At 40.0% G+C, this 15,338-nt stretch overlaps 2 protein-coding genes across 2 annotated transcripts; both read left to right on the top strand.

Annotated features, from left to right (window-relative positions):
• The first annotated feature begins 2,080 nt into the window (after positions 1 to 2,080).
• LOC115381709 (potassium voltage-gated channel subfamily V member 2-like) lies at positions 2,081 to 6,335 on the top strand. Its single transcript, XM_030083271.1, has 2 exons — positions 2,081 to 3,328; positions 6,048 to 6,335. The coding sequence occupies exons 1-2, from the start codon at positions 2,081 to 2,083 to the stop codon at positions 6,333 to 6,335; spliced, it is 1,536 nt and encodes a 511-aa protein (XP_029939131.1).
• A 2,268-nt stretch (positions 6,336 to 8,603) lies between these two features.
• Positions 8,604 to 15,202, top strand: LOC115382347 (N-acetyllactosaminide beta-1,3-N-acetylglucosaminyltransferase 3). Its single transcript, XM_030084085.1, has 2 exons — positions 8,604 to 8,712; positions 11,730 to 15,202. The coding sequence occupies exon 2, from the start codon at positions 11,740 to 11,742 to the stop codon at positions 12,904 to 12,906; it is 1,167 nt and encodes a 388-aa protein (XP_029939945.1). The 5' UTR covers positions 8,604 to 8,712; positions 11,730 to 11,739; the 3' UTR covers positions 12,907 to 15,202.
• Positions 15,203 to 15,338: the final 136 nt, after the last annotated feature.

Genomic DNA, 15,338 nt, shown 5'->3' with positions numbered 1-15,338 from the left:
ATATTTACTTGACGCGTCCCGACTCTTTCTACCTTCACATTTCAGACTGACAGCAAGACGTCTGTGGTAGAGTACACTATGAAAATCAGTGGTTTTTTAAGTCAAGTAGGCTACATGGTGGTGAGTGATTTGCATTCTTTTCTCACAGCAAGCAGGTCCTGGGATCACATTGTGAAGTGTTTAATTTTATCTTTAAAAATGCTTCTTCATTGGAGCATTTTCAGTGTAATAATGAAAGACGGTACTTGTTGCAGCTGAACAGGCTTTAGTTGAAAGCAGTACATGAATGTACAGCCTCTGAGCCAGCAACTGGCATCATTATATCACTTTACCATCACCGGAGAGGTTTTCATCCTCTTTAACCTCCCTTAACCTACTGACTTCTTGATCTGTTTAAATGCCTCGGCACAGACGGCCGTGTACACACCCGTGTTTTTATTTTTCCATCAAAGCTGCCCAGCCCCGCTGTCCCTGGCAAGTACTACCTTATGATCAGATGTAGAGCTTCACAAGTAGGTCAGGAGAAGATCACATTGTATTGATTAAGTTGAAAGGAACAGGAAGCTGTGGCCTGTAAGAGTCACAGGAGCGTCTAACACCCAGCGTGACGCCGCCTCATAACAGTTCACTGCCAGTCCTAAATTTAATCCCACACTTTAATCATTAATTGCTATGTATTCACAGAAAGACAATACATGAAGTCTTAATTTTTAACTTGTTAAAAGAATGAAAATTGAACAAAATCACATTCACCAACTTGCCAGCTGTGGTTCAGCGACATATTTACAGGTTATATATTCCCACAACTTTTGTTTTAGATTATGGGTAGCATGGCCTTTGATCCTAAAAGAATTTGTCTTGGGTTTGGAGATTAAGTTTTCCACCTCATAGTGAGAAGATCATGGGCTTGGTGTGTGTGAAGTTTGCATGTTCTCCCTGTGTATGGGGCTTCTTACAAAACTACTTCCACTGAACTGAAACACAGAGCTGTATTCAAGCTGCCTCCGGTTAGAAGGAATCAGCTCCAGAGCTCCTGTGTGAAGCAGCTCGATAGATGGATTATTTGTCCAGTCTTCCAGGGTTAAATGTAACAGCAGTTTTATCTACTTCCCAAACAGAAGGTTGATTTTATTTTGCGCTGATACTTTTCTGTGTGGAGTATCCATGCACCCTCATCCTGATAAGTCAAATAAATGAAATGGATGGCTTATGGTTTGTTAAGTTTTAGGTCTTCGTCCGTGCACAGCTCATGTCTGACCTGTCAGGTACAGCCTAACATTGCTTTTTTTTTTAACTACCGTAAGTAAGACATTATAGTGTGTAAAAGCAATAATTAGATAGCAAATAAATGTACACTCCGGTTTAATGTCATTTAAAATATCAAAAAACTAAAATGAGAGCTATGTAGTATACTACTGATAATTTATTTGTATTTGTTGACATATTCCCTTATACATGCATTCTCACACAGGGAGTGGGGGGGCATGTCACTGTTGTAGGATTTAATTTATTCCCCACAACAATGCATCTGTCAGTTTTTCATTTCCAATTATAGAATACCCTTTTAGGCCAATAGAAGAAGTGAAAAATACATTGTATGATTTAAATGGCAGAAAAATGGCCATTAAGGCCTCATTTGACCATTTGCCCCGTCACTTCAAAATCCTTAAATCAACTTTGTTTCCTAATCCCGCCTCCCTGTCTTCTTAAGGAAACTTGGAGTTGTACCAATGAGATTAAAAGGGTAAAATCCCTCCTGCCTGTCCTTGCTCTCCAGGTCACATGAAACAAATGTGTTGCCGTTGCAGTAACAGGCAGATGGGGGATTCTCTTCCTCTCGTCCTCTCCCCCTGACTTCCTCTACTTTCAGCCACAACTGAGCCTTCAAAACAGGAAGAAGCACTGCTCGTCACCGGGATATCAGTTCCTGCAGGACCAGATGCAATTATTTTTTTCTGATGATTCAGCAAAACCAACATGTATAGCTAGGATTATTTTTCAAGAGCGTTTTCTTCTTTGTTTTTCTTTTCCAAAGCTCTTTTCAAGCTGCATACACAGTCTGCCTTCATTCGGAGTTGCTATGGCCGGTTCACAGAGGACTCAGCTGCAGAATTCTCTGCAAAACCGTCGCTCGACTATCAACTGTCTCTCCAAAGGTGTTCAGGATAAAGTATTCCCATTTGCCCAGGAGAAAACAGTCAAACCATGGAGCTCTCTGGAAAATCTGGACACTCCTAACGTCAGATCTGGGGACAGATCGCAGTGGGAGCAGAACATCAACTTAAATGTTGGAGGGAAAGTTTTTCAGATCCCCAAACAGAGTGCCGCTCAACACCCAAACACCCGAATAGGTTCCTTAGCTCTCTGCACAGACCGGACGAAACTTCTCACGCTGTGCGATGACTACTCTGTGCACAAGAACGAGTTCTTCTTCGACCGCGACCCTGCCTTCTTCCACCACATCTGCCATTTTTACGCGAGCGGAGTGCTGTGGATCATACGAGAAATGTGCCCCATCAACTTTGAGGAGGAAATCGAGTACTGGGGCCTGAGCCTGAAAGACACCCAGTTGTGTTGCTGGATGGTGTTTGAGGAAAAGGTGGATGAGGTGAAAGACAATCTGAAGGTGGAGAGGGAGCTGATGGCTGAGATCGAGACAAAGTACAACGAGGAGTACTTCAAGGACATGGTTTTTGGAGACATTCGGAGGACGGTGTGGAACATTGTGGAAAATACTTACTCCTCAGCTATGGCAAAAGCATTCACTGTGGTCTCCAACCTTTTCGTGCTGTTCTCCATTGTTGCAATGTCTCTCAACACTGTTGAAGAACTCCAGACTTACAGAATTAATGACAAAACGTACATGGAATGGGTGGAGATCATCACCATTGTGTTCTTCACCTTTGAGTATGTAATTCGCCTTATCACGACTCCGAACATGACCATGTTTTTGAAGAGTGCTCTGAACTTCGTGGACTTAGTGTCGGTCATGCCTTACTTTGTGCAGATCATCTTTGAGGCCTTTTCTGATGCAGAGGATATGAATGCACAGGAGGACCTCAGGGCCATGGCTCGAGTCAGCAAGGTCAGCCACGTCCTCAAAGTTGTCAAACTGCTGCGGATCTTCCGGATTTTGAAACTCGCCCGACATTCAACTGGCATGAGGGCATTCGGATTTACCCTGAGGCAGTGCTATCAGCAGGCCTGTTGCATTTTCCTCTTCATCGCCATGGGAATTTTCACTTTCTCGGCTCTCCTGCATTCAGCAGAGAGGGAAACCAAGGAATCTCCCATCAGCAGCATCCCGTATGCCTGGTGGTGGGCTGCAGTAAGTATCAGTAATAAAATAACCTGTTGTCATGCTCTATCTCACAGTTATCTGTTGTTTTTGTATGTGTGTGTGTGGATGACTTTATGTATTATGCAACACTGCACCCAGACAAAGGAAGCAATGAAAAAGGAACCATTGCAAACCGTCACCGTCTTGTTCAAGTATGAGAAGTTCCTCATTGTGATTATATTTCATAAATCTCCTTGACGAAGTCCCTTTTCTGCCTTGGCCAGTCCTTTTTCTACAGTGCGGCCACAGTTCGGTGCACCAGGGAGCTGATGGGCATCATGGGCCTTGAGGAGAGCCACAGTGGTGACTTGTCCACAGTGACCGTTGAGTCTACAAACTCCCAATTCCAAGTTGATCCCTCTAACTTTGGCAGGCAACTCGAGGCCTTGAAGGCAGACGTCCTGCATGTTTCAGGTCTCTCCCCGCCTCAGCGCCCCTCAAACTAATGTTGATGTCGTTATCAAGCTTATAAAAAAAAGACCAATAATGAGGCCCACCTTTCGATCAGGTGTTGAAACCCCGAGAGACCTGAAGCATGAGGCGTGTAGGACGTCGGCCCATGAGGTCCCTGCCACCACCATAAGTCTCTTCATTTTTCAAATGAATATTTTATGTGTAGAAAACAACTATTCTTCAATCAGGTGTTCCCAAATCAAGAATTTAAAAGACATTAACATTAAGCACTTGCATGATTTTTTTCTTTCAAAAAATATCTGGCTTCTGATGTTTCAGTGAAAGTGAGTCACCTCACGGTAATCGAAGGTAAAGTCGTTCACATTGCTTCTGCTCGCTGCAGGAAGTACTTCAATCCTTTCATTCTGAAGAAATGTTTCACAACAGTTAATGTTTAATATCTTATTGTTTTTAACTAGGAATTCAAAGACTTAAACAGCTCTCTTAAAATCACTTCAACTTAAAATCATGAATTTGGTCAATGAACTAGATTAAAATTTACTCACTTAAAAATACATGTATTTGTTTCCCCACATTAAGAACTGTGACTTACCAATTGGGTGTTGTTCTGAAAGGAAGCAGTGAATGCATAAAATGTATAAATCTTTTTGTTTTCTTAACCCTAAATTAAGAAAAAAAATGCTCTCATGAAGTTTCATGAGTGATGAAAAACCACTGAAAGTATTTGATAATCTCCCACTTTAATCTTTGAAAAGTACATTTTTGATCTCCCAGCAGGCCTTTTTTGTGATGGTCTCAGGATATTTTTAAATGCATGAAGTGAAAAATTATTTTGCATGTATACTTGCATTTTATTTATTTCTTTTTTTTTACTGTCCAGGTTGTTTCTTATGCAAAGTTTTGTTACTACGTCCACCAACCACACATCACAATCAACTTTGCGAATCCACACATAGTTGCACAAAATTCTCCTTCTTAAGGTTCACATGTTATTCATCCTATGCAGTAGGAGGCTAATGAAAGCCCCTTTGGGAGGCGATCCCTCATTACCATGGCCCTTCAGTGGGTTTGGCATCAGTGGGAATGTTGCAAAATCCCATCCGCAGCCAGGAGGCCAGCTGGTGCAGATGTTCAGGCATACGGACAGTCTGCTCAGCGTCGGTTTCTCAGAGAGGGAGGGAGAGGATGAGAGTTGGCGGCGCGGTTAGACACCAAGGTCTGAGAAAGTTTCTGTTTTGGTGGGTTTCCTAAGAGAAGATGATGTGAAAATAAAATTTGTGTGTGTGTGTGTGTGTGTGTGTGTGTGTGTGTGTGTGTGTGTGTGTGTGTGTGTGTGTGTGTGTGTGTGTGTGTGTGTGGACATACTGTAACAAAGAGGAAGTGAGTTTCCCATGAACTTTTGGAAAAGCACATTTTTCCCTGTGGAGACGCTTATATCTGGAATTAGGACAAACGGGATTGGTTATATTCCACAAGCAGATTTAGTTTTGTTTAAAAAAAACATGGTTTAACAACTCAAACTGTATAATAATTTTAGATGGATGGTGGTTTGTAAGTCAATAGTAAACATTAAATAATATCAATACTGTGGATTATGGGCCACATGTGGCCATTAAATGATGACAGATAAAGATTAAATTTAAGTTAAAGCACATAATACTTGAAATTGAGCTATTTTGCTATAATTTTAAGGTTTTTTTCTGAGACTGAGATTATTTTAGTGGACGTTTCCCCATATTTACTGCGAGAAAAGAATTAACAACAGAATAGTAACAATACGGAGAACAACAAATAATATTATTACAAACTGAATCACCATTTTAAGATAAAACATGACAATAATTACAAGAGCCGGACTGAATATGAATTATGAACATATTAATGTTTGTTATGGCAGGCACAATTATATTGATCAGTATGCGATTAATCCCTTTCTGTCCACTCCATGGGGGACACAACTGCTCTCAAAGGAGAAGCACACAGGCATTGAAAACAACTACAATTAGACAAATAATAAAGATTTATATCTATTCTCTGCAGCATAATAAAACAAATTTTATGTCATCTATCAATGTGTTATACTAATTGAAATGTATTCTCTTTTTTTTATTTTTTATTGGAGAGATTGCAAACAATTATATACATTAATTCATTTGTGTTCTTGTCCTTTCCAGAAATGTATTCTAATCAATGTTTTTTAGAAAGCTTAAAGCAAAGAGGGATGAAGGCATATGAAGTATCATTTCTTTCAGTTCCTGAAAACTGATTTTAGAAACTCGCTCCTCTCTCTTAGGTCAGCATCTCCACGGTGGGATACGGGGATGTGGTTCCTGTAACCATCCTCGGACGCTTTGTGGCATTCGGCTGCATCTCGTTTGGTATCATCCTCAACGGCATGCCTATCTCCTTCCTCTTCAACAAGTTCTCCGATTACTACAGCAAACTAAAGGCCCAGGAGTACAACTCCATCTCTGTCCAACGCCGCTTCCAGCTGAAGAAGAGGCTCAGGCACAAAATGGACACGTGTTTCCATCCCACAGAGGACAACGGCTCAGAACGCCACAGTGAGAATCCAGACTGAATGCAGCGGGAGCCGGGGAGGGGTGAAGGGTCAGTCTGTTGACTGATCAACCTGTGACTGTGTGTTCATGTATGGTGCTGGGGTCAGGGCAGTGAAAATTGTGAAATCATGATAATAATTATAGAAAAAAAAAAGGAACCAAAAAAAAGAAAGAAAGCACAAAAAATTAGAACAATGCATTTCATTGAGTGTTCAGGAAGAGGAAGTGGAGAGGTGTTTTAACGTCTGCAGGGTCTGAACTCTGTGACCTGACGTCTCTTCTAGTAGATCTTTGACAGCCGCCAAGTTAAATGTTTCATAGCACTGATGGAAAATTATGGACCTTGTAATGCATTTGCTGAATCCCATCTCTGAATCTTCAGCTGCTATCAGCTCATGATATAAAGTAGATGGAATTTTATCAACGAGTGCCTGTAATACCTGTAAATGACTGGAGTGTGACTCTCAGCTTGTGTTGGATTGTGCATAAGTCTGAAAAATCTGTCTGAAGTGGCTTTGACAAATGCAACTGCACATTTACTTTAAAGCAGAACATCTTCACATTGTAGTATGATCAACTTCGTTAAAATTATCGCCCGTTTCTGCCTGATAGTGTTTGAAGAGTTTCTGTTAATACGCCATATGAACACAGATACCGGAACACGAAGTATTTCTTTGTTAACATGCTGACAGTCGACAAAAATGTTATAACCTGAAACTTTCTGAATTAAAAATGGTGACCAACGTTGACAATTTACTGTGCATTGAAGAGATTTTTGTAGACTTTATTTTTAGCGCTGTCTGCAGTGAAACCTGCCTTTTACCTGAAGCCATATCGGCCGCTTCCCAGAGATCTCGCCAAGACAGTCCTGCTTTGTTTGACAAAATCAAAATAGCAAAATACGGGTCCTGGCATGTGTTAGAATCTTGATCTTGATTCTTTTATTTACCTTCAAGATGTAGTCAAAAGAAGACAACGGCACATAATGAACTCTTTAAAAAACACAATAATTACATGAGAAAATGAAAGGTACAAAACTGCTGAACAAATTACTCCACTTTTTGTTGAAAAATTCAAAATATTCAATTTTTTGTGATTTAAAAAATCTTAGTAGAAAATAGTTAAAACATACATTGAAAAGAACAGTTCCCAAAAGTAATGAAGGTCACATTATAAACACACAAGTCAACTCAAATTAAAAGAATAATAATAATAATAATAATATGGGTGACAATTCATCGTATTTCGCACCAGGAAGCATCACTAAAAAAATGCACATTATTTAAATATTGCTTATTTTTGTTAAGATCTGTTAGAATTTCCTTTTATATTTACACTGACAAAAAGTGAAGATCTGTTCTACATACTTGTGATTACTACTGTTACTATTGTCAGCCCACCAGTGTTTAAGTCTGGCTGCAAGTGACCACCTACAGGAAATGAGTCAGACACTCCTGGTTGATGTCATTCAGTCTTTCCTTTAAAGATATGTTGATGAAACCTTGAATTTCCACATTACCTATAAGCAAATAGTGAGTATCAGAAATTACTGTCAAGATTACTATGACATTGACCAGTGGCTTAGCATCCAATCCTTCATATATTCCTTATGTAGTGGACTGGAAGATCACCGGCACTGAGATAAAGTGGCAGACACAAGGTCCTCTTTTTCATGAATACTCCTTGTTTTAGTGGGTTGACCTTTTCTTTCAGGGAGTGGAGCGAAAGAGGGGTTAATGCCCAGACTTATGCTCTTGATGAAGATCAGAGGCTATTTAATTATTTAATAATTTCTTAATAATATCCCAGGAACATGTTCCCTCTATTGTTGGGGAATGGATAGAGGGAACTGAACAATATATAATGTATTGAATGCTTTGGACGATATCTATTCTTCTCTTTGGGAAAAAAAAGTAATTAATTACAAAAATAAATATAAAAAATACTCTCATTATTACAATTAAATTGTCCTATAGCTTTAGTCGTCAATATATTTGGTGTAATGAGGTATAAATATGTTAAGGTTTTGTTCATAATCTTTCATTGTGTAATAAAAAAAAAGTTAAAGCACAAACAGCAAAAGAAGCAGTGGGCACTGCAAACTGTTCGCTTTAGATTATCGTGTGAAATATGGTTGTAATAAATCCTCCAAGCTCTTGATATCTGCAGGAGTTCAACATGACTAGTGGATGTAGTCTTGTAATCTTGATGTAGTGTTTGCACTCATCTTATACCGATAATGCAAATGAGACTTTAGAAGCAGCCGCGGCTCGTGCAGAAACAGGCACCGCCCTGCGGGCGGGCAGGGCAGCAGCAGCGGCCGGACCATGGCTTGAAGCAGCAGCGCTCCGCTCTTTTTCCTATTTATTTACCCTGAAAAGCGGCGGCGACGAACGGGTAAGGGCAGAAATCACCAATTTATTCTCAAAAGTTGTGAAATGTCGAGCTGAAAGTGTCTGCCGGGGCGACGTGACTCCGACAGTCAGGGCGAGTTTCCGCCAAGTAACGGGAAATATCAGAAATATGTCAAATCAGATGCCTTCATAATGCTGAAGAGTAAATGGCTTGATTCACTCCGAATCACACAATTTAATCTCATATATTTTTTCAAAGCAACAATATGACTCAGAGTACATTTTTGTCTTTTTTTTTTTGTTTGTCTATTAAAAAAGTAATTTTTAACAAATAAGGAACAAATACTGTGACAGAGGGTCAGACCGTTTATTGATATTGATACTCAAGACAGTGATCTTCTAACTATATATTCAGTGAAATGCTGGTTAACGTCCGGCTTGGTGAGATGAACTGATGGTGTGAACCTGTAAGTCAGCTGTTATTTCCACTGCAGCTGGAGGAAGTATTGATTCAGAATCAAAGACAACATTACCGGCATTAAGGTATATATTAAGAAGACTGCTATTCTTTAACACTTCTGTTTAGTTAAGATTTCCTAAGAGAACTGGTTGCTTATTTAACACATTGAACCTCCTTTATCTCCCGTTTGACCCTTATCTTTCTCAACATCAAACAATGACTGTAGCCAAACCAGGGTAGCTGAAATATGACTGATTCATGGACATTATTTTGGTAAACTTCAAATATATTGGATTTTGATGGAAATGCCTCTGGAATTGTGGTGACACTCTTTGACATAATGGCTAAGATTTAGAAAGAAAAAAAAAAGATGAGTATAACACTGAATCATATCCATCCAACACCATTGACCAGGATGTTTCACTTCAAAGCGTGGTTTCCTGAGTCTCACTAGATTTGTGTGAACTTGGTAGTTTTCCTTTACTGCATGTTTTGTTTAAAAATTACTTTCTTCCTGTCATTTAGTAACTGGCTTTGGCTTTGTGACATACTGTAGTTCCCTCATTTGGAGGACATAGGACAGCGTTTGGTCCTTTACCAGTGGACAGTAGACTTCTGTGTGTGTTTTGCAGGCAGGCAGATGCAGAGCCACCTAATGTCTGGTCTGCCCATAAAGTCTGCTTCTCAGCTTCTAGTTTCTTGGTCAGGTGGGCCCCGAACAGTGCCAATTTAAGAACCGACTTCTGTTGTTTGACTTGTAAAATCATACAGCTTGGACAAATGGTTTCATGTTGACTCAGTAACTGCTTCTTTCACCCAACAAAAAGAAAAACAACAAACAGCATCTTGGCACTATTTGCACACTAATGGAGCATCATGAACAATCTCATGAATCTGGTGAATTGTGAGGCTTGTGCTTTGATGTGTCGCCCAGTTTTTGTTTGTGCCAGTGAGCGTTAAGGGTAAATTTACGGTAGTTTTTTTTTAATAACGCAGTACACTTTTCAGAGTTATTTCAGACAGTATGTAAAAGACTGAACTATTCAGTAAGTTTTCAAGTTTTTTCAAAATTATTGAATTGCAACAGTTTACATTTTATATTACATACTTTAACAAAAAGGAGGAACAAAAATCAACAATTCTCATCATTAGGCACGACTGATGAAAATATTATTCTACCAGGACAAAATTTCCAGCAGAAACAGGCCAGAATTTGAAGCCATAAACCTCGTTAGCTATAACTGTGTGTGTACTTGGAGAAATTAAAGGCCATAAAGAACAGTAAACAGTAGATTAGACCCATACGGTAGATTAATAACATCAAAAACCACAAATGATTGAAAAATGAATGAATTTATTTTGTCAATCAGTGACATACATCTGAAAAAAAATCCATAGTAAATATTCACAAAGTCATTTGTATGCATGTGACGTGCTGATTGAACAAGACTAGGCAAAAGCAGAAAGCTTCTATTAGTACCTAACCTTCCTTTATATGTGCTGCATTACAGAAGGATAGATTGAGAAAGAACGATGGAAAGAAAAATATATTATTATTCACAATTGTAACTCACAAAAATAGATTTAAAAAGCAGGTTTTTTGAAAAACAAAAACAACTTCCGGACAGAATCTGGACGTGGCAGCGAATTTACTCTGATAAAACAAGTCGTTAGGTTTCACAGTACGTGATTTGGCACACAGTGGATTTCTGGGAGTGTAACGATTTCTTTTGTTTGTGCAACATATTTCTCATTTCTTTAAGATATTTGTTTTATTTATATTTGATTTGAAGGTTGATCGACACAGCAAGACATGTAAGGAAGAATAAGTGAGCAGTAAATAACATGCAGAGCCCATTAATTCAACACATCTCTTGATTTGTACAGGATTGCCAGTGACTTTGAAATCAAATGAACTTGTAACTTCCATCAGGCAAACACACCATTCACATACCATACACACTTGTTAATCTTATCACGCTACTGAGTCATCTGATGTTTAAGTACATAAACTGTTACTATTTATTATTCTTTCCCATTACAGATGAGTAGAGATCAGACTTGTATTATTTCTCCTCTTACATAAAGAGAGAAGCCGTTTGCTGTTGGTGGAGAATATACAACCAGTATTTTTCCGCTCACATACTCAGCTCTACTGTCCATCCCACAAATGCATGTTCCTTACTGATGTGAGACCAAAGTGAAACACACAGGATTAAGAATGACATTATGGTTTATTGCCCAGTGTGATATAATCTCTCGCTTACTGTTGGTGTGTAGTTCACATTGAAGGTCCGGATGAATTCTCTTGTGATTTAGTTTTGCTGCGGGTCCTCAGAAAAAGTCTGAGGTGTATTGTACATACTGCAACATGTGTATTGAAAAATCAATTTCTTTACTTTGAACTGTCGAGTTTTTTTTTTTTTTTTAACTTTTCATCCATATTTTATTCTGTTAAATTCATGTTGTGTGTCTACAAATACTGGAAAAAAAAAATACTGCGATTGTTTCTGTCAACAGAAGTCGCTTAATCACCTTTTGTGCTGTATTAAAATGATGTATTGATCAGGCATCTGTTTGTATTTGTCTTGTGTCCACAGAGTGTCAAGGATGAGATCCATCAGGACGAGAACTTTATTGATAGCTGGAGCTCTGTGTGTGCTTGTCCTACATCTCTGTAAAGACTTCATCGATCACAAAACCATAAATCTACACGCACATTTGGAAAATGACAGTGGCCAACGAATCAGCCATCCCATCAAAGAAAACCCTTTCGTGTACTCCTGGCCGACATGTCAACAGAATCTGTCTGCCGCCAACATCACGGGCTTCAGCACCCTCCCTGAGGCCATGAGGGATTTTCTCTATTATCAGCACTGTCGCCATTTCCCCCTGCTGCTGGATCTTCCCAACAAATGTGGAGGAGCCGACAGATCTGGAGAAATCTTTCTTCTGCTGGTCATCAAAAGCTCCCCCGGGAACTATGAACGCCGTGAGGTGCTGCGCAAAACGTGGGCGAAGGAGCGGTTGCACAACGGTGCGTGGATTCGGAGGGTCTTCATCACGGGAGTGTCGGGTGTTGGTTTCGAGAAGCAGAGACTGAAAAAGCTGCTGCAGCTCGAACAGCGAGAGCACAATGACATCCTGCAGTGGGACTTCAGTGACACCTTTTACAACCTGACCCTGAAGCAGATCGTCTTCTTGGAATGGATGGAAAGGAACTGTCCGAACGCTCGCTTCCATCTGAATGGCGACGACGACGTCTTCGCCAACACTGACAACATGGTCGAGTATCTCCAAGGCTTACACGACAATGATGGGAGCAAGCATTTGTTTACCGGGCATCTGATTCAAAATGTGGGGCCCATCCGCTCTCCAGGGAGTAAATATTTCATCCCCGTTCAGGTTCAGGAGTCAAACCAGTACCCCCCTTACTGTGGTGGAGGGGGCTTCTTACTGTCTGGCTACACAGCCTTGGTCATATACAATATGTCTAAGACCATTCCCATTCTTCCGATCGATGATGTTTACATGGGGATGTGTCTCGCCAAAGCAGGGCTGAGTCCTGCCTCGCATATGGGCGTGAAGACAGCAGGACTGTACATTCCTTCCCGCGGACTGGACGGATACGATCCCTGCTATTACAGAGAGATGCTGTTGGTACACAGATTCCTTCCAGTTCAGATGTATCTGATGTGGCACAGAACACACGAGCCAAATCTAAAATGTAATCCAAGAAAAACCTTTGGTATCACTACACAGCCCAGCAGGCTATAGCGAAGCCTGTGAAATGTCTCGTTTTCTATTTGTGTGGGCAGTGCATGCTGGGAGTGACTTGATTTCTACTTTGGTTTACTGTTTCAAATGTTTGAGGCAAACCCTTGCTTCACATCAGACTTTAATGTCCGCAACATCTGAGAACAGATATCTGACGATGGTAAATCATTGACTTTGTTATTTTATGGGAGGTGCGTGGGACACATTTCAGCTCCCCTGATGAATGTATGCTCAGTTTGTTTCTCTGTTCTTGTGAACTTCTTGTTTACTTGCTGATTGACCGGTCCTGATTCCTCTTTCTCCCATGCTGAAGGTTTCCATCCCAGTTTGTCTCATGTTGCTGTGCCTTGCTAATAGACCAAGTTCATCTCTGCCTTAAATTTAGTGCCATCAAGTGGCGGGGTTACAGATTGCATCCAATTCAATCCTTAAGACCCTGAAATGAACCAAAAACTTGCAAAAGTTGTTTTAATTCAAGGTGCATTATAGCATGCTTTCTGGGAGAAGGCCTGGCTCCTCTGTTAATATGAAGAGCTTCATCCAGGGGTTGATGAGAGGGGAGAGCTTGAGCCTTCCTCGAAGGGCTCACTCTCATGCTGCTCAAGTAGTAATATTACATTAAAGGATCACTTATTTTATTGTCTGATGTTTTACATCAGACAATATTCTTATTTTAAGACTCGGTCTGGATGCCTCTGGAGGTACATGAGATTTTTCCGTGGCCCCTGCAACTCAGACAAGTTCACATTTTGTTTTCTTTAACTATGTCACTCAGCAAAGAAAAGCTTCAAAGGAAGCTTATCTCATCAGTCTTCGTGGCTGTTATGACACTTAAATGAGATAATTCAGTTGTATGACCCCTACAATATCCCTTCTGCTTTCATAATTCCAAACCACACCTCTCGGATAGAGATAGATCCAAGAAGATACATTCAGTTCCGTTTGATTTTTAAAGTCATTTGCTTTTACTGCCAATGATTCAGGTTTACCTGTGTGTCACGTGGTGAAAAATTAACAAACAACACAGCAATGAAGAAAGTGCAAAATCATAGCAGTTGCTAAAGGTAACTAAAACTGTATAATTAACCAAAGCTACTTAAATGTCTGTAAATTGCTGATTTTTCAAAAACTTCTAAAATAGCTAACACCACTTAAAAGGTAAAACTGCTAAAGATGACTCTAAATGTTTATACTTCTAAAAACATACCAAATAGGACAAACAGCTAGAACTGCTGAAATGGTTCAATAGTTTAACAGTCAAATTGTAATTTATTTTTGACAGTTCTTATATTGCTTAATTCAGCATAAGGTACAGTTATGGTGAAAATAGTGTTTGTATATCTCCATTTTGTAAGCTGCGTTGCTTTCATTTCAACGATTAAACATATTGCAGGTCCAGACAGATTGTGTTTGATGGAAAGTTTGTGTGTGTGTGTGTGTGTGTGTGTGTGTGTGTGTGTGTGTGTGTGTGTGTGTGTGTGTGTGTGTGTGTGTGTGTGTCTGTGTGTGTGTGTGTGGGCGGGAGATGTTAACAGAAGCACAACAACTCATGGTTTCAGAGTGACTGGTACAAATGATCCAAAATTAATACTCAATTTCTTTTTCTGGCCACGCCGTAGAGAAGCAGTGGATTTACTTTATTTGTTGCCACAAACGAGTGCGTTAGTTGTGAAAGTAAATCTTGCTGAACTGGATGTTTTTGATTCTCGAATGAAGCAAGATTAATGACTGGATAACAATAATAAACTGATACAAAACAGCTGACAGAGGCGACCTTTATATAAACTCCTCTATTAAAAGTGAGCTTACGTTGACGTGGAGCCAATCCGCCACAGCTACTGTTACAACTGATAACAAGAACATGTTATTGCTACTAACAGCCTGACATATTTCATGTTGCCGGAGGAATGGTTTCGATGGGGATTAGTTTCTCCAGTGAACGGCTTCGACAAATATCAGTGCCAGCAGTGGAATCCATGCAAGACGCCTGAAACAAGCTCCCAAAAAACAAAATGATGATTATACCAACCTTTCATTTAACCTATGGACAGATGTTTGTAAGAAAAAAAAAATGCCATAAAAGTGTAACTAAATTGAAGTTGTGTTGGTCCTTCTTGGATATGACAAGGCAGGGTGTGAAGATGTTAACAGAATGACATTTTGATGCAAATCTAAGATCTCTTCATTAAAGGTGCATTAAGGAGTTTGCACATTTTATGCGAAACAGCACCCCCTGCAGGCCTTGGGCGTAATGCAGCTTCGTGAAAAACTCGTCCCTGTGACTTGCGTGCACGGAAGAGGGGAACTCCTTCCTCGCTCGTTTAGTAGCGCTCAAGTAAAATGTAAGTTTCTTTTACCTGGTGGCGTCTGTGCTGGAGCTGTGGCAGTGCTAGAAGCCAGTCTTTTCTTATTTTCTGGAAGCTCCTGCTCAG

The sequence above is a fragment of the Salarias fasciatus genome, chromosome 23, assembly GCF_902148845.1.
Source record: "Salarias fasciatus chromosome 23, fSalaFa1.1, whole genome shotgun sequence".
NCBI classification, from domain to species: domain Eukaryota; kingdom Metazoa; phylum Chordata; class Actinopteri; order Blenniiformes; family Blenniidae; genus Salarias; species Salarias fasciatus.
Note: the sequence above shows the minus strand (reverse complement) of the source record. Positions and strands in the feature narration are given on the sequence as shown.